Raw genomic sequence first — 25,610 nt, 5'->3', positions numbered from 1 at the left:
GCAGCTAAGAACTTCTTGTCCCAGGCAAGAAGCACAATGGCTCTATTTTTCAGTGATTATAGATTTTAGCATGGTTTTGACTGACACATCAAGAAATGCAATGGCAGAAGAGCAGTTGCATAATTACTATTAACTTTTGAGGTATCTTACTTTAGCATTGCTATCCATTAACACATTTAAATAAAATACCGTCTGATAACTTTTTTTTTTTTTACCATGTTTTGGTAAAATGTGTAGGTATTATTAGGAGTCTTGCAGCCCATACATTAAACCCTGACCAAGATGTTAGCCAATGGACTACTGCAGACAATGACGAAGGACACAGTAGCAACCAGCTTAGGCTTGTTCTCCTTCTGCAATATCTGGAAAACTTGGAAAAATTGATGTACAATGCTTATGAAGGATGTGCCAGTGCCCTCACCTCTCCACCCAAGGTTTGTCTGTCTTGCAGTGCTGTTGTTACTTGAAACCATCGACTGAATGAACAGTGTTTTCAGGGTTGTTCAGGTCTTAACTGTAGAACTTCAGAAGAACTTCTCAAAGTTTGAGACTCTTAATTCATCTGGCTTTGACTTTGGCGTATTCCTAGAGAACATGTGAAAACAGGATATATTTCTAGAGTACCAGCTTGTATAGTGGTACAAATCGAGCAAGTTTGTAGTACCTCTAATTTGTAGCAGTCACTTACTTGTAGATCGTCAGCAGTCCTGTTACAAAGTAACACAATTATTTGAGGCTTTAAGTTGCTTTTTTGAAGAGTATAATTATTATTTATAAACAACTTACCCTTTTGTGTAGTTCTAACTGCAAAACACTTCACTGTTGAAATAAGCTGTTTAATTACTGGACTTTGACATGACAATAATATATGATTTATAGTCAGTTCATTTCAAGATTTTTAGCTTGCCTGTATGCCTGGTCAGTTGCATGCTATGCATGATTTCAGACTATCAATAAAGATGATGAATTTTACTTGTTTCTTCATCTCTCAATTGAAAACTCAAGTGGAGAGGAGAAACCTGTCCTGACTTTGGTTGCTATAAATATTAAGTACTTAATGTAACTATTTTGATTCATACAGAAGAGCAGTATTGTAAAACTTATTTTTTCTGTCTTTAAAGGTTATCAGGACATTCTTTTATACTAATCGTCAGACATGCCAAGATTGGCTAACACGGATTAGACTTTCCATCATGAGAGTTGGATTGCTGGCTGGCCAGCCCGCTGTGACAGTCAGGCATGGTTTTGATTTACTCACAGAAATGAAAACTAATAATAGTATCTCTCAGGTACTCTCTCTTCAAACTCTGTAGACTATTGCAAAAATATTCCCACAATATTCTAAAAGAACTAAGATAAGGCAATCAGTAGTTATTAAACTGACTGGTCTGTAGAAGATTCTGTTATTTAAAGCCACATTTTAAACTCATACTTCTGTATTGACAGACATTTATGGTTAAGTGATACTGTAGGTTGGAGATTAGGATGTGTACTGTGTACCTGTGGTCAAATACTATACATAAATGAATGCTATAGTTTGTTCACAGTTTTAATTGAGCCATTTCTTTTTAAGCAGAAGGTTCTGCTTAAACTGTATGAAACTTCTGTTGTATTAGTGTGAGGCCTTGTCGAGCGTGTGGTAGTGTAGTGTCTTTGCTTACCTGTGGGTGTGAGCAGGAGAGGGGTGTTTCGTGAGGGTATCCTTCCTCTGTAAGTAACTAGCAGATCAGTGCAGGGGTGGGATAAGTGGATAAAGTAGATAAGCCCTCTTAAAAAGATTGAATAGTTTCTTCAGTACATGACTTGATTTGCTTAAATATTTTAACAGAGGAGGTTTCATAGATATTTATTACTTCCTGCTTCTTTATGAATTCTCATATAGGTATAGACCATCACATAACTGACATTCAGGCTGTGGATTCAAAGCATGTCCTTTTCCCTTACCTCCCCTGCTTTTCCAAAAGCAGTGTAATGGATGGATATGCAGAGCATTTCATTTGTAGATGCATATAATGAAACAGTGCTTTCCTATTTCCAAGTATTTAACCATGTATATAGCTCTTACTTTAGGTGAGATTTGTTAAATAAAGCTTTTGTTTTGGTTTTAGGGAAATGAATTGGAAGTGACAATTATGATGCTGGTAGAAGCACTATGTGAGCTTCACTGTCCTGAAGCTATTCAGGGTATCGCTGTCTGGTCTTCTGCTGTAGTTGGGAAGAGTCTTGCCTGGATCAGTTCTGTAGCTCAACAAGCAGAAGGGCGGTAAGTTTTCTCAGATGACTGGATGTTACAAACTTGGACATTTTTTCCTTTCTATGTATAGTTCTACTTCTGAATCTTTTAAACTGGCCTGAATCAAGGCTACTGATCTAATTTCCGTGTCAATTAAAGTAACTATCTTTCAGAGACACCTAATGCATCCAGCATTTTTAGATATTTTAACTTTTAGTTTTAACGTAATTACCAGGGTTTGAATATAAATGGTGTTCCTAAGCGTGTTTTTTTTAGTTTTTCATACACAGCAATACTGTTTTCACATTGTATTTAATTTTCCATTGCAAATATTATTACTGTAAATCTTTTATAATGAAGTTTCTGACGAAATGGTGTGATCTGATTACCTGCCACAGTTTGCCAAGAGAGGGACTCCGAGGGAGATGCTTTGCAGTTTTAGTTCAGCTTTGAAAAAGTGGCTTCTACATCTATTGAAGTAGAGTCTTTGGCTGCAGATACAAATAAGTGGGTGAATGTTCTAGATAGGGTATGCCTTCATTTTGGTGTTTTCACCTGCTTAAAGGAACGTGTCCTTTCTTCTGTATAAAATGAAAAAGGGACACCTTTCATTATTTACCTGCCATCTAAAAACCCCCAAACAAAACAAAAAATAGGTTTTATATTTATAACTATATTTTTCCCATTTTTGTAAGATTCCTTAAAATAATGTGCAGATCTTGTAATATGTGAGAAGTTTCTCAGAAATGTCAAGTTTAAGGTGTGAATTGTTGCCCTCGACCCAGTTTTACAATCCTATATTAAATGATATGTAGTTAATCAGTATTCAGCTTTACTCATTCAGGTAAAACGTGTGACAGTCAAATATAAAACTCATTTATCTCCTTCAGTCTTTACATGGCTTGAAGTTGGCATTAAAACCTGAATGGAAAAGCTTTTATACTATGCTATAACCTGGAAACTCAGCTGGTAAACTTGTATTCCATGTTAATCCCTTTCTTTGGCTGAAGGTGACACGTGAACTGTTTGAGTATTGCGGTAAAGACATTTTTAAAATATAGTCTATTTACGAAAAAAGAAAACCGGTTCTGTAAAATGCTGACTAAAATATTAAACCATTTAAGGTTTGAAAAAGCAACTGTGGAGTACCAGGAGCACCTGTGCTCCATGACAGGAGTGGACTGCTGCATAACAGGCTTTGACAAAACTGTTCTGAAGTTGGCCAATTCAAACAGTGTGAATAATGCCAGCCCAAAACATTCCTTGAATGGTCAGTATTTATTGTTTTCTTTTTAAGAGAAAAATAATTTTGGAACTGTATGTACTTATAATTAGAACATTCAGTGATACAGCCATGGTAATTACAATGTTTAATTCTTAAATCTGAAAACCTGTTTCTGTATGCAGTTAAACTGAACCACTTAATGCCGTTGAAACCAATATTATGTGTAGATACGAGGGTTTGCAGTACTGAGGTCTAGCTGAGTGAAACTAAAAATAATAGGTGAAGTATTTTGTAATTTACTAATTTAATTCTAAATTATTTTAGATCATAACTTAAGACTTAGTATTTATCACACAATTGTATCATAAATGCACTAGTTAGTTTTTTAACTACTGTTAAAAAAACCCTACTGTTGCAGTATTCTGTTTCATCTTTGAAAAGGGACCTTCTTTGCTTCTAATTTAGTTCTTTGTTTTCCTGTTTTGATGTTTCTTTACAGATATGGATTAAACTTTTCCAAAACCTCCTTTGAAAAGGTTCTATTTTTTTTAAAGCATAGGTGGATGAATAATACTGTAAATGTGTAACTTTGATTTTTTTTTTTTTTTTAAATTTAAGTGTGTTTTCTTGAGAAAAGACAGAAATTACATTTGAGTAACAGAATTGCTATTTAAAAATATATAAGCATAAATATATATTTAAGTATATATACTGGTTTTTGTTTCACAGGAGAAACTAGAAAAACAGTTCTGACTAAGCCAAGTGACTCTTCACCTGAAGTTATAAACTACTTGGGTAACAAAGCATGTGAATGTTACATTTCCATTGCTGACTGGTCTGCTGTTCAGGAGTGGCAAAATATGGTCCATGACTTGAAGAAAAGCAATAGTAATACCTCAATCAATCTGAAAGCAGATTTTAACTACATAAAGTAAGGATATAATTAATTTATTCAACAGTACCTTAGAGTTCATTATCTTAGAACTGAAATATTAAAGTTTTAATGGATTTTAGAAACTGGATGTCATTGAAATAGAGGTGTGATAAGAAGAAAGTTGTGTTTTTGGGAGGGGGAAAAACTCGGCCATGGTAATTTACTAACCATACAGATAAGTAAAGAGGTAACATAATTCTAAATAGTTACTGTGGCTTTCTAACTGCTGAGGTTTCTTAGTACTCAAGAAAAACATCTTTTCATTGAAAGTAAAAGATACTAAATTTATTCTGCTTCTATTGGCAGAAGATGCATCCTTTCACGCAACTTAAAATATTTTTAAGAACTGCACTGCTGACAGGCATTTTATTTTTTACTATTATTTATTTATCTAATCTAAAAATTATCTTAAGGAGGTCATCTTGGCTGCTTACTTTTCTTTTTTAATAGAGTTTAGAATTGTAGTTTGTGCATTTATTTCCTAACCCATGATATTTGTCTGGTTCACGAAAAAATATTTGTGATATTGAAATAGTCCTTCAAAGTTTAAAGGTCCTTTCTGTTTCATTTGACAACTTGATTACTTTCCATCCCTCTACTATTGTGGTAAACATCTTAAAATCCTTTTATGTGAAGTTTCTTGACTTGAAAATAAAAGCAGAGAAGGAAGCTTTGAAATAAAATCTTGCAGGTCTGAAAAGGTGACTAGTTCTGTCAGAGAAAGGGGTGATCCTTTTTCTTACTGCAGTAACTGCGTGTGGTGCAGCTAATGCATTAGGAAAGTGAGTGCTTGTCATGGGTGTGAAAATGTGTCGTTTCTGAGCATTCATGTTTTTGTGAACTAAACTCCTTGTACTTCTGACAAACATCACAAGTGCTTGCTGTACTATTGCAGAGATCTGGCTGTTTTGGCTGGTTTGAGTTAGTTTTCATCCAGATAATTACTGGAAGTAAGATACTGTAAGATATCAGAAAAAATCCTGTAAAGAGCTCCTGAGGATGCACACCACTGAGGAGGCTGAGAAGAGACTCTCTGTAGTAATGAGGATCAAAATAATTCAGCAGAAAGAGGAGTTTTCACATGCTGAATAATTTTTAAAATTTTCTAATGCAGATACTTAGATTAATTCCTCCTTCAGTGGATAGTAACAAGAATTTTGAACCTTTGAGTCTTCTGTATTCTGAGCCATCAAGCCTCTTGACCTTTCACTGCCTTTTTTTTGTGTAGTGCTATGAAAGTCTATAATGCCCAAATTATTTGCTGCTTCAGGCTGTTAAGCAATATAAATTTGTATAATCTATGACCCGCACAATATTCCAGTATTTCTGGAATTTTGATTTCATGTAAACTGAAGAGTTGAAACCATGGCCTCATGAAATTCTGCCCCAAAACTTACTTTTCTCTGCATAGAGCGGGGGGAAAAAATCTTTGGGGTTTTCTTTGTTTGTTTTTAAACTCTTCCAAAGCCAACCTTTTTTCTTCCTGACTATGGTAAAAGAATATTATATATAGTGTGATGAAAATATGAAAAGCTTCATAGCTGGAGAGGTGCTTTTTCCCTTCACTTTATTGAATTTATCCATTTGGTGCAGTACTACTACCTTTTACTGATCTATGGGAAAATTGGGATTTTTGCTTAGAATTAATAAGTGCTCTGTAGGATTTTGAGTTAGGCTTGAGTCTTTTCTTTTTTTTGCTGTGTAAGGTATTTAGCAACTGGAATGAAGTAAGAAACATGAAAATAAAACTATAAACATTGAATTGCAGATCTTTGAGCAGCTTTGAGTCTGGACAACTTACTGAATGCACTGAACAACTAGAATTACTACCAGGAGAAAACATCAACCTACTTGCAGGGGGATCCAAAGAAAAAATAGGTATAAATGCATAAGTTAATGTGACTTCAAATACAGAAGTAAATATTTCTTTATATATCTGTCTCTGTAAATGACAGAGTGAAACTTCTGAATGCAGCTTGGTGTGTTCAGTAGACTGACCATAACCTTTATGAATCGAGCTTCTAAATGATTGGCAGTGGTCATTCTAAATGTTGATGCAAATGTGTTTTCTGGAGTTAATGTGTTTGTAAGTAATCTATCATCAGTTTCTAATATGAATACATATATATATATATTAAAAATAGATATATTAAGGTTTTTTTTTCCAAACTTCCTTGCTCTCAAAAATGCATTCTCAGATGGTGACACTTGATAAAATTTGGCAGTTCTAGTTGGTTTCAATTGTTTAATCTCCATGTAGACATGAAGAAGCTCCTTCCTAATATGCTAAGTCCTGATCCAAGAGAACTTCAAAAAGCAGTTGAAGTACAGCTTTTGAGAAGTTCAGTATGTCTGGCAACAGCTGTAAACCACATAGAACAGGAGCAAAAGTGGCAGTCAATATCTGAGTAAGTTGAAATGTGCTATGAATGAATGTAATATACTGTGAAAAGCTGTTCTAGTTTGTTAAATATAACTTTGTGAAAAGCATGCTTGGCTTTGTACTTCAGCATCTATGGTAGTTTGCTACCAGTTTTAGCTGTTGTAAATTATAGGCTTACTGAGGAAAAATAAGATGATGTTTAACTTGGAGATCATGTAGTTCTTTGATAAAGTACTTCTTGTCAGCTTAGTGATAAAGTATCATACTGTAACTTGTGCGTGATATTGCAAGATTTTCTCATCATCTCTTTGAAGATGTTGATTCGCTTTTTCTTCAGTAATTTTGATATCACTGTTTACTCTTAAAGTCTAGCTAACAAAAATGACTGTTCTGATTCTTTTATTTCAGAAATGTTATTAAGTACTTAAAGCAAACATCACGAATCGCTATTGGACCTTTAAGACTTTCCTCACTCACTGTGTCTCAGTCTTTACCAGTGTTGAGCACTCTTCAGTTGTATTGCTCTTCTGCTTTGGAAAACACTGTATCCAACAGGCTGACATCAGAGGTATGTCTGTCTGTTTAAAACCTAAATTGAAGTAATGTCTTTCTCCACGTCATGTCATGAAGTATTGAATATAGAACATACATTGTTTTGACTGTTGTTAATCATACTGTAAAAAGACCTCATTTAGTTTTCTAATGTGCCTTGACCTGAGTTTTTTTTAAATTTACATCTCAGTTGGATTCTTTCTATAGTTATAAATGTAATTGAAAGATGGTACGTTTATAAGTATTTTTAAAGTTTTATTGGTAGTTGCTTTTTAGAGATATTTCTTGTGTTGATATTTCTTCTATAAATACATTGTAACACTTATTCCTACAACACACACATAATTTACTTTGAAAGTAACTTTAAAATATTTATTAAAAACAATCACTTCAGCAATTAAAAACTCAATGTCAAATTTCAACCAGTATGAATAATCTAGCCCTAGTCTCTAATCACATTGTTCCGAAAACAATTCTGCTTGATTTGGAGCTGTTCTTAGTGTTGCTCTCAAAATCAAGCATGTCTCTCTAGAGTTGCATAAAACGTATTTGCTTTTTATTAGTTAATGATAAAGAGTGGCTACTAATACAAATAAGAATGTTTACTCTGCACTAAAATGGTCTTTGGTTTTAATAAATGAAAATACATTTTAGTAAAGATGTCTCTCATGACAACTATGCAACTTCTATGCCTCTTTCAGGACTGTCTTATACCTCTCTTCAATGATGCTTTGAGGTCATGCAAGCAGCATGATGTCAGGCCATGGATGCATGCGCTGAGGTACACAGTCTACCAGAATCAATTGATGGAAAAACTTAAAGGTATATAAGCTCTCACTTTAGTGTTATGAAAGGTAAATGCAGAATTTGAACTTAAATCCTCTGCTGAAAGCAGCAGCTCTGTCTTTTTTTTATTATTCAGATGGATTACCTTTTAAAAGCCACGTTTTGGTTATTTAGGTGTCTTGCTTTACAATCACGACTGTAATGTAGACTGTTAAAAAGAAAAAAAATTTATTCTGAAATGCTTAGCAGTTCTATACTCACTTTTCTAGTCACACTTTACTTGCTCATCTCTTCGTACTCTAAATGCTTTCACTTTTGAACACTTCAACACTATCAATAATGGATCTTTAAAAGCAGTCATGAAAACCATTTAAATGAGAAGAGGTAATGGGAGAAAAAGAAGTTGTATCAGGGGACAAGTAGGTTTCTTAGTTAAGAAGAATGCTTATAGTGAAAAAATTATTCTTTTGCCCAGCAGATAATCTGTGGATATTTTTTTGTTTTGTTTTGTTTTGCATGGGGTATGTAAATATTCTAGGCAGATATGAAGTCATGTAAATTTCTGAAGAAGGGTTTAGGAAATATGGAAGAGCTGAGCAATTTTTTACTGATGGCCAAGTACAGAATACATTGGACAGAAATTTCTGTATAACCCAGGTGCAATTATTGTTTGTTTAATAATTTTGTTTACAATGTCTTGGTTTCTTCTTCAGAACCAATGGTCCCAATTAAAAGCCACCTCATGGAGCTGGGCCTAACAGCAGCAAAATTTGCACGGAAGCGAGGAAATATTGCCCTAGCTACACGACTGCTTGCCCAGTGCAGCGAAGTTCAGCTAGGAAAAACCACCACTGCACAGGACTTAGTCCAGCACTTTAAAAAATTGTCTGCACCAGGTCAGATAGATGAAAAATGGGGTCCCGAACTTGATATTGAGAAAACAAAATTGTTATACACAGCAGGTGAGCATTTGCTAATTATGTTGTAGATACTTGAGCTTCTTGTCTTTATAACCAGGCTAATTCCCCTGGCCTTGAAGAAATTGTAATAGGACAGTGTCATTAGGAGCTGATTTCATCCTATTAACTGTTATCTCAGTCTGAAAGTGTTTTCACAACTCTTTCTTACTTGTAATTTTTAACTTCAAAAGAGAATTTCCTTTGTAAAAATATATTGTTACAAGCTGTATCTGAATATGCTGACTTCCAGAACAAGTGTTTTGAATAAAGTTAACACTCTACTGAAGATATGCTTTTGATGATATGCAGGTCAGTCAACACATGCCATGGAAATGCTGAGTTCTTGTGCCATATCCTTTTGCAAATCTGCCAAAGCTGAATATGCAGTTGCTAAATCTATTCTCACACTGGCTAAATGGATTCAAGCAGAATGGAAAGAGATTTCAGGACAGTTGAAACAAGTGTATAGAGCTCGACAGCAGCAGAATCACACGGGTCTGTCTACCTTGTCTAAAAACATATATAATTTGATTGATCTCCCAACTGTTAATACACTAGAAGAAGAATATCCTAGGATTGAAAGTGAATCTACAGGTAGATTTGTTCTCCTTCTTTTTCGTTTTTTGTTAAATTAGTTACTGATGATTCCACTGAGGGATAGCACCAGTTATATTGATAAAGACTAAATGCTCCATCACTCATGTATTTGTTTTCCTAATACCCATATAAACAGCGTGTGTTTTGTGCAATAGGTAACTATAGACAGTTAAAAAAAACAAACACCTTAATACTGATATTTCATATTTCTTTCACATTTTCCTCATTCGAGTGATGGTGGCCTGAAGAAGAAACTGGAATGTGTTTATTTTATATGAGGAGGATACCAGATTTTGTCATGCATTTGTCTGCTTTCAGCTCCTGTATTTGCTAAAGTTTGAATGAGATCTTTCAGATTAAGCATTGAAAGGATTTATATTTTGAAGGCCCTGATAAGTGTGAAAAGCAGTTACCTTAGATTTTCTCATTATCTTTAATTTATACTTACTTTGAACCCTTCTATTGTTGCCACAAAACATACTTAATTCCCAATTTTCGTCAGACTTTTCTTCAGATGTCATTATAAAGCTCTTTTTTTGCTAAAACATGGATTTTATAAATAACTTAGTTCCTCTTTTGCAGAGTCAGAATTATTTTAGAGCTGTTAATGAATGTTAAGTAGTAGGTGCTTCATAAAAGTCTGCTCTCTGAAGCATCTTGCGCTTTTGGAGATCATGAATTTCTTGCCTCAGTTCCATCTTTCTGTGAAAGAGAAAGCAATTGAGAGTATAGGCAGTGGTTGTTAGCATATGAAGAACTGGTCTTTGTTTTGCAGCTGGTGTCAGAACTGAAAACCAATTGTATTTTGGAAAACTTTACACTCTTGAGTACTAACTTTACTGAAAAAAATATTACTTACTTATAATGTTTTGGTGTTATTTTCTATGTTAAGGAAATTAGAAGCAGATTTTACATCCTAACATATATTGCTCTATTTCTCCCATCACAGTAAATATTGGAGTTGGAGAACCTGACTTCATCTTGGGACAGCTGTATCACTTGTCTTCAGTTCAGGCACCTGAAGTAGCCAAGTCTTGGGCAGCGCTGGCTAGTTGGGCTTATAGATGGGGCCGGAAAGTAGTTGATAATGCCAGGTAAATTCATCCTAGTGTTTAAATTTATATGACACAATTTTTCTTAAGGTAAACCCTAGCTTTGTATTTACGATTACTGTTCTCTGTGGCCCGAAGTTGCATGTGAGCAGAGAACTGAATATTCTCTTGATTACTTACGTTCTGTAAAAAGAAGCGAGTTTAATTCTGAGATAACGATAAAGATTTCTTCCTTCAAGAAGTTTTATATGTACAGTCTCAGTACATATGTAATGGGCTCAGTAGCTCTACGAATACTAATATATTGGGGATCAATAATTCATTAAATGTTACAGTCAGGGAGAAGGTGTTCGTCTGCTGCCCCGGGAAAAATCTGAGGTTCAGAACTTGCTTCCAGACAACATTGCAGAGGAAGACAAAGAGAAAATCTATGGGATTCTTGGGCAGGCAGTGTGTCGTCCAGCTGGGATTCAAGTAAGTGTAAATTTGCTTGCTTAAAAAATGTTCAACTTCAGTGTGAACCTTATTTTTCCTCTACTTGTGATTTGTATTAACTCTTGTAAATGTTCTAAAGTTAAAATTCAGACAATACAGGAGTTCTCTAAGAAAACATCTGTTAGCTAAGTGGTGACACATCTGTTTGCTAAGTGGTAACACATCTGTTCTATGGACTATGGTAATATGATCAAGTAATGCAGTTGCATGAGTTGCCTAGACAAAAACTGGATTAGCAACTAATATTGCTTATAGAAATGGTTGGAGGACTTAATCAAACCTGTTTTCTCTTTATTTGTGTTTAGGATGAAGATATGACTCTACAAATCACTGAAAATGAAGACAATGAAGAAGATGATATGGTGGATGTTATATGGCGTCAATTATTAACAAGTTGTCCCTGGCTTTCAGATCTTGATGAAAATGCAACTGAAGGGTTAATTAAAGTGTGGAGGAAAGTTGTAGACAGAATCTTCAGTCTCTATAAACTCTCCTGCAGTGCCTACTTTACTTTCCTCAAACTCAATGCTGGTCAGGTTAGTGTTTGTGCTGATGAGGAAATCTAGTTCCAAACATTTCTAAATGATGATATGAACTATGTACTTAGCTTAGAGAAGTATTTCTTTCTTTCAAGGTTCCACTTGATGAAGATGATCCCAGGCTGCACTTAAGAAATACTTCTGAGCAAAGCACTGATGATGTTATTGTGATGGCAACCCTAAGACTGTTACGATTGCTTGTGAAACATGCTGGAGAACTTAGACAGTATCTAGAGCATGGGCTAGAAACTACACCTACTGCTCCTTGGAGAGGTAAGCATATGTTATCTAGTTGTTAAAATTAATTTTGATGCATTTTCTCTAAATACAAGCAGAGAGGTATTCATTACACTTTCATAAATTTTTTATTTAAGCATGATGGAAAGAGAGCCTGTCTTTTACTAAATAATTTCATTAAAGGTGTTCAAGTCCACCATGCATTCTGATCTTAGAATAGATAAGTAGCAGAGATTCTGATCCGCTCCCTCCCCTGCCGTAAGACATTGAAAGGAGAAAGGAGATGTAGTTTGTGAAGTATTACATTATATTACTACCTTAAAAAAATGGGGTGAGTTTTTTTCCTAGCTACAGTTTGAAATGCAGTTCAGAGAAAGATGTGTGGCTAAAGCCAGATGTCTCAGAAGTAGTTGTTTGTCACTACATTACTGGTTCTGGTTGCTCAGGGACTTTCCCACAAAAGGTTATTGTGTGGAAGGCAGCAAAGAGGTGGCCAACTATTGCAAAATTGTACTTTCTTTTGAAACATCCAGTTATGCAAACTTCAAGAACTATTAATGTGACTCTCCTTATTTTTGAAAAATAATATAACAGATACAGTATGCAAAACTCAATTCCTAGTGCTTGACTAAAGGATCTATGTATTGCATCTGATGTTGTCTGTATTTGAATTGTAGAAGAAATAAGCTATTGCCTGTACTGTGAAAGACAGTTATTTAAAAGAAGTTGTTATTGGGAAACTAGACACTTAGGTTCTCCCAATGCAAAACCAGCATGCTTTTAAAAATAAAATAAATTCTGCATCATATGAAATTAAATGAATCGGCACATTTTCTTTTCCTGTTTATGAAGGTATCATACCTCAGCTTTTCTCCCGCCTGAATCACCCAGAAGTGTATGTGCGTCAGAGTATTTGCAACTTATTATGTCGAGTGGCTCAAGATTCTCCTCATCTTATACTATATCCTGCAATAGTGGGTACCATTTCACTTAGCAGTGAATCCCAGGCTTCAGGTATGGAGGAACAACTAAATGTTCATATATACTTTAGCTAATATATTTTTATATACTGGATGAAATAATACTGAGGGGTTTTTTTTTTTTTCAGTAACTATGATACTTTCTATCTTAAGAATATTTCTATTATGGGACCTCGCTGATGCCTTTCATTTGACTTACCAGTTTGGCAAATAAGTCAGTGTTTTCAATTTTATCATTATATACTTTGCCAGTAGTTAATGTAATATGGGGACCTGGTGCTAAATGAAGTATTGAGTGATGTATCTTTCAAGGCCAGAACAGTGTAGCTAATGTTTTAACATCTGTCTCTAATTTAGGAAACAAGCTGCCTTCTGCCATCCCTACTTTGCTAGGTAATATTCAAGGAGAAGAACTGTTGGGTGGTGAATGTGATGGAGGGAGCCCCCCAACTTCTCAAGAAAGTAGTAAAGATGACACAAAAGTTGGATTAAATGAAGATCAAGCAATGATGCAAGATTGTTACAGCAAGATTGTGGAGAAACTCTCTGCTGCAAATCCAACAATGGTATTGCAGGTAAATAATCCAAATTATGCTACTTGTGCTCTTATTTGAATCACAAAATATGTAATTTGTATATCTTGTGGGTGGACCTACTGAAAGTTTGGTGCACCTTTGCTATTAGGCTGTCATCTTTTTTCAAGTTGTTCATCTACAAATATACTTTAGCTAATATATTTTTATATACTGGATGAAAATCCAGTGAAGTCTTAATACTAGTACTCTTAAAAGTGAGTGAGTCTTTATTTTATACAGGTTCAGATGCTAGTGGCTGAGCTGCGCAGAGTTACAGTTCTTTGGGATGAACTTTGGTTGGGAGTTTTACTGCAGCAGCACATGTACGTCCTCAGAAGGATTCAACAACTGGAAGATGAAGTCAAGAGGGTCCAAAACAACAACACTTTACGGAAGTATGTCTTTTTTGAGTAATTCTTGGGGAAGCATAGTCAAACCGATCAACAGTGTTGTTGCTCCTGAATTCATACTGTCCTAGCTGCTTCTTTGTAAGCCAGTGACCTTATTTCAAGAACATTTTGATGCTACAGCTAGTACTCTAATCAAATGAGAAACAACAACAGTCTACCTGTGAATCCATGTTGGATTTTCCTTAGTGATCATGTGTTAGAACCCAATGCACATTAAGTTGTGGATTATGAGATCCTATAGTTCTTAATTTCCAAGGTCTTTCTCACAAGTCGGCTGAAATGAGGACAAGCATGTTGAAGGGTGGAATCTATTTGGAGTTTACTGTAAATACAGATACTTGGAGTAAACAGAATGTCTAATCTGCTTTTGGTTTTCAGTGTTCAGCAAGTCTTTTTTTTCTCCCTCACCTGGGTTCTTCTGTGAATGGATTTGTGGAAGAGGAGAGCCATTCACTGGACACCTGGCTAAGCTTAAGAATGCCTCTTGAATTCTGTAGTCAGGGCTGACATGGAATGGGAGAACAGCATGTTCTAAATCTCTCTCTTCCCCTTCTTTATAGTGTGGTACATCCTCAGGAAGTAGTAGTAAAGAGCTCTTTTATTAAAGGAAATCAGTTGCTTAAGAGTGGTTTGAGCTCTGGGTTTTTCCTCAGGGTTGCCAGTGGTGAAGAACCCAGTTCAAATGTTTCAGTTAAAAAAAAAGAAAAAAAAAAAAGAAAAAAAAAAAAGAAAAAAAAAAAAGAAAAAAAAAAGTGTGGTTCAGAGGAACATGCATTCAATGTGGAATGAAATACTCTTCCTTTCAATACGCTCATCCTTGAAGACCTCATTTTAGAGATGTAATAATTTTTGTGTATTCTTAGGTGTCTCATTTGCAGTCTTATTTTAATGCTCTGCTTATGAAGTAACTTGGTTTTATGGAGTTAAGAGGAAGTTTTGTTGTTTTTTTTTTTTAATAGAGAGGAGAAAATAGCAATCATGCGTGAAAAGCACACAGCTCTAATGAAGCCTATTGTATTTGCTTTGGAACACGTACGGAGCATCACTGCAGCTCCTGCAGAAACTCCTCATGAGAAGTGGTTTCAGGATAACTATGGAGATGCAATTGAAAATGCACTAGAGAAACTTAAGAATCCTTTGAATCCTGCTAAACCTGGAAGCAGCTGGCTCCCATTTAAAGAGGTATTATATGCTCCGACTAAGAGTACAATGTAGAGACTCTTGACACTCTTACTGCACCATGTGCTTGAACCCTCTCCTTAGTATTCTCTTGCTCTTCTCTTGCCATATCAAAATTGCAGCCTGAAACTTCATCTCCTCTGCCATGACCACAGGCATGCTAGACACTAAAGCACAGCAATTTTTGCCTCTGTAACAAGTCCTACTGACTGTCTGCATTATTGTGTTTCTACCCAATGAAATTTCTCTTTTTTTTTTTCTTTTTTTTTTTTTTTTTTAAAATCTTGCATCTTCTGCTGTCTGGGATGCTGTCAGTTTTGGGGGCAGAGGGTTTTATTTTTTTAAATACTGTCTTTCTGAAACTATGCCATTTCAGTTTAGTGGATTTAAATTTTAACAAGTTGGTACTCTGGTTATCTAAGTGTAGTCCTTGGGCTGTGCAGCAACCTTCAAATGATCAACCCTTCCCAAAGATACTTTGTTTTTTAATTATGTGATCTTGTCTTAGCTTTTTATGGGTTTGAGGAGGAACAAAATATGTATTCACGTGGATAACCAGAGCCAGCCTGGTGGTTTTTAGGTCTTGCTAGACAGAACCTAGGTTTTACACACAAATAGGCTTTTTTTGTTTTTAGCTCCCCTTCTGCTTTGCAGAGCAAGCAAGCATGCAGATACCTAAACAGGAGGTTGCTGAATGCTGCTGCCTTTGACCACAGCTCAAATATTTATAAATGCAGAAGCAAACCTCTTGAGGAGCTTGATTTGTTGTGACTTTGGTGCTTATCACCAGGCAGGGTATATTTGCTGCATAAAGAATGTCTTTTAGTTTTTGTCATCTTCATCTTAAGCTGTAAATGGATTAGTAGGGTGGTAAGGATGAAAGGTAGTTTAAGAAAAATCTCCAGGCCTTCTGGAAGATGACCAGCATTAAGTCTGTTTTGGTGGTGGTGTTTTTTTTATGCTAGCTGTTAAGGTGAATCTTAACCTAAACCAAAAAATTTCTTTGGAAATAGGTTATGCTAAGTTTGCAGCAAAGAGCACAGAAACGGGCTAGCTACCTTTTACGACTTGAAGAAATCAGTCCTTGGTTGGCTGCCATGATGAACACTGAAATAGCACTTCCTGGAGAAGTATCTACCAGAGATACAGTCACAATTCATAGTGTGGGCAGCACCATTACAATCCTGCCTACAAAAACCAAACCTAAAAAGCTACTTTTCCTGGGTTCAGATGGGAAGAACTATCCCTACCTGTTCAAAGGTAAGAAATTGACGTTTTCTCATACAAGTTACTGTCTCTGTTATAAACTAGACTATATTAAAGTTGGGAAGATGCATGGTTGCAACTTTTGTTTTATCTACCTGCATGATACAGAGGAAGAATTGTTTGGAGCATCTGCTCCCTCTCTTCCCCACCTCCCACTTCACCATACATTTTCAAGGAATTTTGCCTTGTGAAGCTGTAAGTCAGGGGTGTTTCAGATCCATTCTTTATAAGGGTTGCATCAGAAACAGTGTTCTACTTGCATACTGATAGGATTAGTGGTTGCACTTTTCCAGAAGCTTAAGGTAGCACTCAGAAGAGAACTGCAGAGACATGTTGCCTTCCCTGAAAGGGAAAGACCTATTTGTTATGTTAGTGTAACTGTTGCGTGTACTACTCAGAGAGATCTGTCATAAACTGATGATTCTCTTAGGTAAATGCTGTGTAAACATTTAGGTTTAGGTTGAACAACTCATCCTTAATCTGCATAATTTATAAAGCTATTCATAATCTGAAATGGAGTAGGATTTTTAAAAAATGCTAACTTTTGCGCTTTAGCAGAAGAATTTTTTTTCATCTAGAAACTAAATTTTAAACAAAATAAATTCGTCGCAGGTTTGGAAGATTTGCATCTAGATGAAAGAATCATGCAATTCTTATCAATTGTGAACACAATGTTTGCCACTATTAACCGTCAAGAGACACCGAGATTCCACGCTAGGCACTACTCTGTGACACCTCTGGGAACAAGATCAGGCTTGATCCAGTGGGTGGATGGAGCTACACCTTTGTTTGGTCTTTACAAGCGGTGGCAACAGCGAGAAGCTGCTTTACAAGCACAAAAGGTAACAACGATGTTTTATGCCAGCTAGAGCAATTCAAAAGGGAAACATTTATTCTTATTTGCTTTGCAATTCTAAATAACGTAGTCTTAAAGGATTGTGTTTTGTTCATAATAATACAAAATGGTTCTGTGTATTCATATCTCTTGGGATTTCACCAGATGTCAATTAAATTGCATATATGTATTTATATATCAGTATGTAACATAAACATACTGTTCTGACATAATTCAAGGGGAACTGTTTTTGAACAAATAGTTAACCTTGGTTAAAATTATTTTAATTCAACAACTCATTCTCTCATTCTCATTTCATTTTAAATATGGTTTTTACAATTATGTTTTTGAAATTTACCTTGGTAAGAGTAGAGTTAGGCCAAAACAATGTGTTTTCAGTTTATTTAAGCTTTTTTAATTTTTGTATTTTGAAAGAATTCTCTGAGCTGTAAGAGTCATCCTCAACAGAGGAGTTGATTTCATATTTCATTCTTAACCAAAACTGAATTTGGGATACTTTTCTGTGGTAATGAGTTGCGATATGTAAACTACCGTTTTTTACCTTCTCTAGGCTCAGGACTCTTACCAGACTACTCAGAATCCTGGAATAGTGCCTAGACCCAGTGAACTTTACTACAGTAAAATTGGACCAGCTTTAAAGGCGGTCGGGCTTAGTCTTGATGTGTCACGTCGTGACTGGCCCTTGAATGTCATGAGGGCTGTTCTAGAAGAACTGATGGAAGCAACTCCCCCGAATCTCCTAGCTAAGGAGCTCTGGTCATCATGTACTACGCCAGATGAATGGTGGAGAGTTACACAGGTGAGTTATAACGAATATATTTTCCCTTTGAAAGGCTGTGTTTTTAATGGGATGAGGGGTGACAAATGCCTGGGATGTGTTCAAGCAATGATACTAGTGAGTTAGGGGAGCTAGGACTGCTGAAGTCTCATGTAACAGGAAATGTTGGCAGTTGTACCATATGGAATAAAAAATGGGTATACACCTGGTAGCCCTACAGTGTTATACTAGAATTATCAGCCTATGACATGAAAACTCTTGTAAGATATCAGACAACAGATAGAAAACAGCTTGGTATAAGTTGGTTTTGATTTATCTTACACTTACACTTAAAATAATGTTTTAAGATGGTAGTCAGTCCAATGTGTTGGCAGAGGATTCCCACAAATAATTTTTTCCTGAAACTCTCTTTAAAGTCGTATGCAAGATCCACTGCAGTTATGTCCATGGTTGGCTACATCATTGGTCTTGGAGACAGACATCTGGATAATGTTCTTATAGATATGACTACAGGAGAAGTTGTCCACATAGATTATAATGTTTGCTTTGAAAAAGGTAATTTAAAAAATGCTATATGTTATTCAAATAAAAGGTTTCCCTTCTTGGTAATTAAAAGAAACAACTTAAATTTTTATCTTAAAGGGAAAAGCCTCAGGGTACCAGAGAAGGTTCCGTTCCGGATGACACACAATATTGAAACAGCACTTGGAGTGACAGGAGTAGAAGGGGTTTTCAGGCTTTCTTGTGAACAGGTAAGTTAGGAAACTTGCATAAAACTGAGGGCTGTCACTTGCCAAATACTATCTTAGAACTTTTCTATTAAACATTCTGCTGTTGATTTATAATGCTTTCACCTTTTCTGCTGTGATTTTAATTGGACTTATTTTAGATACATCCTATAGTATGTTTTTAAGAAATATGAGAACGTCAGTTAAATACATATGCAAGTAGTGGTATGACTACAATTTGGGGGTAGGGGGACTTGTAGCTCTAGATGTAAAATGTTACATTTTTCCTGAAGCTTTTTTCCTGAAGTTTTGCTTACAGTCTCTCTTCAGGACTCATCTTTTATAAATATGACAGATATATTTTTAAAAAGAAAAATGCTCTGAAGAGAGGAGAGTTTTCTTCCTCAAGTGGCTCTTGCTAGAGTATAGAGTTTGTGTGGAAGGCTAGAAAGCAATCTTTAGTTTTAGTGATGTTACTACAGGCTGGCTGTGTACCTACTGTGGTGGTCTTCCTGTATTTGTAGTGGTTAGGGACAAGTTACAGATTTCTGTACCTACTCAAGTACAGTATTTTGCATTTAAAATTCCACTGTTCTACAAGGATAATGCAAGATCAGAATGAGTCTGTTTAAAATATGATGCAGGTTCTTCATATTATGCGGCGTGGGAGAGAGACTTTGCTTACGTTGCTTGAAGCTTTTGTTTATGATCCTCTGGTGGACTGGACAGCAGGAGGAGAAGCAGGATTTGCTGGAGCTGTCTATGGTGGTGGTGGCCAGCAGGCTGAAAACAAACAAAGCAAGAGAGAAATGGAAAGAGATATTACACGTAGTCTCTTTTCTTCAAGAGTGGCTGAGATAAAAGTGAGTTTACTACAATAATTTTCTATTTTATAACCAAAGTAGGCCCTGTGCTTTCGCTTCATTTATGTACATTTTGGGGGTGGTGGAAGAGGTGGTCACTTATTAGAAATAGTTCACAAATTTTATGGAGCTAAATTGAGTTTGTATTGAGGGAAGTGCTTATATGGAGCTTGCAAGTATTTAGTTTTCATTTTCTGTGTGCTTAATTCTAAAACACGTTTTAATGTTTTGCCTGAATCTGGGCTAGAGGAATAAAAATAGAGGTTTAGAGAGCAGTCTAAATAAAGAATGTCTGTTAAGCTTTAGCACTTGTAGCACTGGAGGTAGTCCTAGATGAACAACATCATTGAAGGGTTAAGTTTTGCCATGTATTACTTACTCTTAACCTGTTTGAATTAAGTCCAGTTCTGTAACATCTGTGTCTTGGTTATAGGTTAACTGGTTTAAGAACAGAGATGAAATGCTTGCTGTGCTGCCAAAGTTGGACAGTAGTTTAGAAGAGTATCTGAACCTGCAAGAGCAGTTGACAGATGTAGAAAAGTTGCAAGGAAAACTACTGGAGGAGATAGAATTTCTGGAAGGTGCAGAAGGAGTGGATCATCCTTCCCACACGCTTCAGCACAGGTACAGAGGAGCAGTTCAATACAGTTGGTGGTTTAGTAATGTACTTACAAGTTAAATGTTAGAAATTTATATAAAAGAGAGGTTAATAGCTGGGTAAAAGCTATTCTTACAGTAAACAAGTCACTCCTTGTACAGAAGATATCTTATGTCCTACGCCTCATATTCCATCAATATAACCTGTGCTAGTCCATGTTCCACACCTAACCCTCAAGGCAAGAGAGAGAATGTGCTGAATGTGGTGTCCCATCAAATTAATCCACATAATGCAGCTATTGATAAATAAAACAAAAATCTTTTCATCTAAGTTTCTAATTCTTTAACTTATTTTTCAAGTTTATTTGAGATTGATCAAGGATTTCAGAATTGCATGAATACGCACATGCATTCATTATTTTGTAGGAAAACAGAATTAATTACTAACACAACATTGTTAGTTTTATGTAATTGGTCAGAATATGTTTGTTTTCTGATCAACCAAGGTAGTTGTATTGTTCAGTGTGGTTTTGTATTCAATATACTTAAGTATTTTTTTTCTTGTAGTACTTACTTGATTCTGTGGCTTCAATAATTCAGGTATTCTGAGCACACACAGTTGCAGTCTCAACAAAGAGCTGTCCAGGAAGCAATCCAGGTGAAGCTGAATGAGTTTGAGCAGTGGATAACACATTACCAAACTGCTTTCAGTAACTTAGAGGCAACGCAACTTGCAAGTCTTCTTCAAGAAATTAGCACACAAATGGACCTAGGTATGAAATAGTATTTGCGGGGTTTTTGCAATGGTTTGAAAATAACTAGAGTTAACTATATGGAGGCATTGTGAGTATCCTCTAACTTAAAGGCAAGGATCTGTATAAAATAAATGAAAAGAAAGGGAGTTTTTCAAAGGGTGATTTAGAGCACTTAAAGGTTTCTGTGCCAAGCTGTCTGAAGGAGCTTGTCTGTCTTACCCTAGCTGGGCACAAGATTATTCTCTTACCTTGTGCTCAGAATTCTCCAATATGATTTCTCCATGCCTCCTTTATCACAAGTAAAAGAATATTTTTAAAAAAATGTTAACGTTCAGTATTTGTATGCTGTAAAATATGCATGCTTCAGAGATGCGTCTTAATTTTTAACCATTTTTCTTAAAAGGTCCTCCAAGTTATGTACCAGCAACAGCATTTCTGCAAAATGCAGGCCAGGCACATCTAATCAGTCAGTGTGAACAACTGGAAGGAGAAGTTGGTGCTCTTCTCCAGCAGAGAAGATCTGTGTTACGTGGTTGTCTTGAACAATTGCACAACTATGCAACAGTAGCTCTTCAGTATCCAAAAGCTGTGTTTCAGAAGCACCGAATAGAGCAGTGGAAAACCTGGATGGAAGACCTCATTTGTAATATGACAATAGAGCGTTGCCAGGATATCTTTAGGAAGTAAGTTGGCAGAATAATGGATCATTTGAAGAACTTAATTTTCAAGCTATTTTAGGTTTTTAATTTTCTAATTAAAATGAATACTTTTGCGAGGACCAATCTAATTATAAAACAAGACAAGATTAAGTTGCAATTCCAGAAGTTTGGAGAAAAAGATGAAAAATTACTTTAAAAGTACTGTTCCAGAGTTTAATCTGTGTACTTAAAAAAGAAAACTAAGTAACGTTGCCCTGTAATGAAAAAATGAAGAATCATGTTTGTGGCTTTAGGGTAGTGATATTTAGGGATTTTAGAAACTTCTAGTATTTAAAAATCACTTAAATCAATTAAAGATTTTTTGTATTAAAGCAGATTTTCAAGCAATTATTTTTTTCTTCTACAGTCAGGCCATTTCAGCATTATTACTGCTTGGCTTACAAGACCTAGATTATATTCAAGCATTTACACTGAAAGCTGTTTCCTTTCTATTTCTTATCTTCTATTCATTCTTTGCCTCAAGGACTACTGATTGTCGTCTGTCCTTGCAAATAGATATGAAATATGGTGCATTCTAGGACTTTATGAAACTGTCATTAGGGTAGCCATCAACTGCTGTGGTATTTAGAGTCGATATGGAGTAGGTGATGTGGGAACTGTTCAAGTGCAGAGTATTTTTCCCACCCCCAGAGCAGAATGCAATTTGCTGGCACTTGAGAGGGGAGAATTTTGTCATTGTACTTTTGCTTTACAGGTATGAAATGCAGTATGCTCCTCAACCACCTCCAAGTATGTGTCAGTTCATAACTGCTACAGAAATGACTCTACAGCGCTATGCAGCCGATATAAATAATGGACTTATCAGGCAGGTGGAGCGTTTGAAACAGGAGGCAGTTACTGTACCAGTTTGTGAAGAGCAGCTGAAAGAAATTGAACGTTGCATAAAAGTTTTCCTTCATGAAAATGGGGAGGAGGGCTCACTGAGCTTAGCAAGCGTTATCATCTCTGCTCTTTGTACACTGACGAGGTGAGTTGCCTCTTCTGAAATTTTTTTATATGTGTTCATGTTTGAGACCACATAAGGAATATCCAGGTGACATAATTATGTGGAGGACGCAATAGCAGGCAGGTTGTCTAACTAAGTGTCATAATTCATCTAGGCGAAATCTAATGATGGAAGGTGCAGCATCTAGTGCCGGAGAACAACTGGTTGATTTGACTTCAAGAGATGGAGCCTGGTTCTTGGAGGAGCTTTGCAGCATGAGTGGGAATGTTACGTGCCTCGTGCAGCTGCTGAAGCAGTGTCATCTTGTACCCCAGGACTTGGATATTCCTAACCCAGTTGAAGCATCGGAAGCTGTTCAGTTAGCGAATGGTGTATATATTTCACTTCAGGTGATACTTTTATGTTACTTTTTCTTTCCTTATCCCCAACCTTCTAAGGCTTCAGCTAAGCCGTTCTTAACAGTTTCTTCCTTAAATAGATAAATGTTTGTTTATGATGCTGCTGAGATTTTTTTAGTGGGACCTTAGTTTTGATTGCTGTATCTGGCTGTGCTGAACAGGCATTTGCTACTGCCATTCACATTTCTACTGGTTGAAAGAAACCATTTTGATCTATGCATGACAAATTGTAAAAACTGCTCTGAAGTAAGTAATCATGAGACAGAAGTTAGTATCAGATTTGTAGACACACCAGCTCCATATTTTGCTTTCATTCTTTTATTCCATTGCTGGCAGTCCAGAACAACTTCCAGACTGTTCGATCTGTGTTCTTCCTGTTTTCTGCTCCTGCTAAGCCTTACTTATTTTCACCTGAAACAGTAGTTTGAAACAAATTCTGAAAACCTGTTTTACAGACCCCTATCTTCAAAATTGGGTAGGAGAAAAATGCATTTATAACATTTTAGAAATGTTTCCACTTTAATAAAAGAATCCAAAAAAATTAGTGGCAGCTTGAGTAAAATATCTACTGAAAACTTAGGTGGTTTATAAACTGTAGCTGGTATAAACAGCTTTTTGAGGATTTTGATTCCACTGTATTGTATTTGAAAAATATTTTCCTACCAGCTTGTGTAAGCGCATTGATATTTTTGTCACTTTGTTTCTTCGCTTTGCAAAGTATTAGTGTTTCAGAAATTTTCCAGAAACATGCATGCAATTTCATTGCATTGCAGCTGAGATCTTTCACCCACACATTGTTTTCCTCCCTGTGAGCTCTTAGGTGAGACGTGTAGCTTCCTGAGCAGTCAAGATAATTAATCTTTTTGGTGTGTCTTGTCTCATTTTGGAGACAGAACACATTGGTTGGTTCCTTCTGTAGCTGCCTTTAGCCCTCTGATGCATTCTGCTTGGGGAAAATTGCTTTATACCACTTTAGGTACTGTTTTTCTTACTTGCATTGATTTCTGTGGTGTGAGTAGCACTCTAGAAAAATAATGACTATCTGGCAAGTTTTTGATTCTTTTCCCTTGCCTAGTCCAATCAGTTTAGCAAATCATAAATTCAATAAATAATTTAACTCACTCATTTATAGTTACATAATGGAAAAGAAAAGCTATGTAATTTGACGAACTTGATTTGCAAAGTGTGATCTCTGTACCACTAATCCTCTGCTGAGGATTGCTGTAAGGTATTGGTGCTGATGCTGTTGAGGTAGTTGTTGCTACATTGTGCAAATGTCAAACCTTTGGGTTTGTACAGGGTTTAATGTATTCCTGATTTCTTTAAATTTAAAAAAAAAAAAAAAATAGATTTTGACCCTTGGCTGACCACCATCATATTATCTTTTAGATAATGTCTACCGCAGGGTGGTATAATACTAAAATGAGGAAGATGTTGCATATGCTACTTTGAGAGGGGAAAATGTCTTATGTCTTCATACTTACTTCCCAACAGGAATTGAACTCAAACTTCCGACAGATCATTTTTCCTGAAGCACTCAGGTGCTTAATGAAAGGAGAGTATACTTTAAAGAGCATGCTCCATGAATTAGATAATCTTATTGAACAAACAACTGATGGAGTCCCTTTGCAAACATTGGTTGAATCTCTTCAAGCCTACTTACGAAATGCCGCTATGGGACTAGAGGAAGAAACACATACTCATTACATTGATGTTGCAAGGTAAATAACTTTTTTTTTAGTCCAAGTATGAGAAAAAGAATGAAAGCTGCAGAACATTAGTTTGTCTAAATTTTATTATTTTTGATGTACAGGCTTGTCTTGCCCAAGAATACCCTTAAGCAGAGTGCAGTGTCTAAAGTGTGCATGCTTCCTCTCTGTGTGTTTGTGCATTTATCTGCATGCATGCATAGAAATACAGAGCTATGGCAATTTACATTTACATCTGCTTAAAGTTGACTTTGGTAGTCAACTTTTTCCAAAATACGTAGTTGTGATTTTATGTTTGAAGTTAAGGAATGCTAAAAATAGGAACTGGTCCATTAGTTTGTGAGAGGAACCCGTGAAAGGGAGAGCTTATAATCATGGCACTCCTCTTGTCAGGAGCTTTGATGAGTAGCTTTTGCATAATGAATCAGTGACTTGATTAAAAAAACAAACCAAAACACAAACAAAACCCCAACCAAACAAAAAGACTTGTGCATCTTGTAATGTGGGACAGTATCTTTCTAGGGAAGTGCTTGGTAGACAACTGAGCCAATTCAAAAGCTTCCTGCCAAGTAGAAGTGATCTTGCTGCTTCCCTTGAGCCAATTATGGTGGCTCCACCAGTGGTACCATGAAGCTTGCTATACCAGTTGAAAACAATTTACTTTTTTTCTCTTAGGTTAATTTACTTCCTGGTTTACCCATTGGCAAGCCTGCTCAGCCTGTTAGTTGAGGATCAAAAGTGCTATAAGGGAGGGAGAGGATCAGACCACCCTTTCAGGAGCAGCAAGCTGTTAAACTATCTCAGCCATAACCTGAGACCTCATCCTCCACCTTTTTACCCCATACTTCATTCAGTCCAT

The 25,610-nt window shown here is 36.0% G+C and overlaps 1 protein-coding gene across 5 annotated transcripts in view; it reads left to right on the top strand.

Moving 5' to 3' along the window:
• The window catches only part of SMG1 (SMG1 nonsense mediated mRNA decay associated PI3K related kinase), a 67,198-nt gene that overhangs the window by 31,486 nt on the left and 10,102 nt on the right, over positions 1 to 25,610 (top strand). For all 5 annotated transcript variants that reach the window (XM_068424166.1, XM_068424164.1, XM_068424167.1 and 2 more), the window contains 31 exons: positions 238 to 434; positions 1,122 to 1,289; positions 2,109 to 2,263; positions 3,358 to 3,503; positions 4,188 to 4,389; positions 6,161 to 6,270; positions 6,653 to 6,800; positions 7,184 to 7,343; positions 8,029 to 8,149; positions 8,827 to 9,075; positions 9,382 to 9,666; positions 10,619 to 10,763; positions 11,057 to 11,195; positions 11,522 to 11,752; positions 11,851 to 12,028; positions 12,845 to 13,006; positions 13,330 to 13,547; positions 13,788 to 13,942; positions 14,917 to 15,139; positions 16,150 to 16,396; positions 17,015 to 17,244; positions 17,809 to 18,057; positions 18,453 to 18,591; positions 18,679 to 18,788; positions 19,409 to 19,627; positions 20,061 to 20,251; positions 20,825 to 20,997; positions 21,383 to 21,662; positions 22,393 to 22,665; positions 22,799 to 23,033; positions 24,537 to 24,763. In XM_068424166.1, coding sequence (XP_068280267.1) covers positions 238 to 434; positions 1,122 to 1,289; positions 2,109 to 2,263; positions 3,358 to 3,503; positions 4,188 to 4,389; positions 6,161 to 6,270; positions 6,653 to 6,800; positions 7,184 to 7,343; positions 8,029 to 8,149; positions 8,827 to 9,075; positions 9,382 to 9,666; positions 10,619 to 10,763; positions 11,057 to 11,195; positions 11,522 to 11,752; positions 11,851 to 12,028; positions 12,845 to 13,006; positions 13,330 to 13,547; positions 13,788 to 13,942; positions 14,917 to 15,139; positions 16,150 to 16,396; positions 17,015 to 17,244; positions 17,809 to 18,057; positions 18,453 to 18,591; positions 18,679 to 18,788; positions 19,409 to 19,627; positions 20,061 to 20,251; positions 20,825 to 20,997; positions 21,383 to 21,662; positions 22,393 to 22,665; positions 22,799 to 23,033; positions 24,537 to 24,763 — 5,965 coding nt within the window. The remainder of the gene's footprint in view (positions 1 to 237; positions 435 to 1,121; positions 1,290 to 2,108; positions 2,264 to 3,357; positions 3,504 to 4,187; positions 4,390 to 6,160; positions 6,271 to 6,652; positions 6,801 to 7,183; positions 7,344 to 8,028; positions 8,150 to 8,826; positions 9,076 to 9,381; positions 9,667 to 10,618; positions 10,764 to 11,056; positions 11,196 to 11,521; positions 11,753 to 11,850; positions 12,029 to 12,844; positions 13,007 to 13,329; positions 13,548 to 13,787; positions 13,943 to 14,916; positions 15,140 to 16,149; positions 16,397 to 17,014; positions 17,245 to 17,808; positions 18,058 to 18,452; positions 18,592 to 18,678; positions 18,789 to 19,408; positions 19,628 to 20,060; positions 20,252 to 20,824; positions 20,998 to 21,382; positions 21,663 to 22,392; positions 22,666 to 22,798; positions 23,034 to 24,536; positions 24,764 to 25,610) is intronic.

The sequence above is a fragment of the Nyctibius grandis genome, chromosome Z, assembly GCF_013368605.1.
Source record: "Nyctibius grandis isolate bNycGra1 chromosome Z, bNycGra1.pri, whole genome shotgun sequence".
Taxonomy (NCBI): domain Eukaryota; kingdom Metazoa; phylum Chordata; class Aves; order Nyctibiiformes; family Nyctibiidae; genus Nyctibius; species Nyctibius grandis.
The sequence above is the reverse complement of the archived record's forward strand: the minus strand, read 5'-3'. Positions and strand labels throughout refer to the sequence as shown.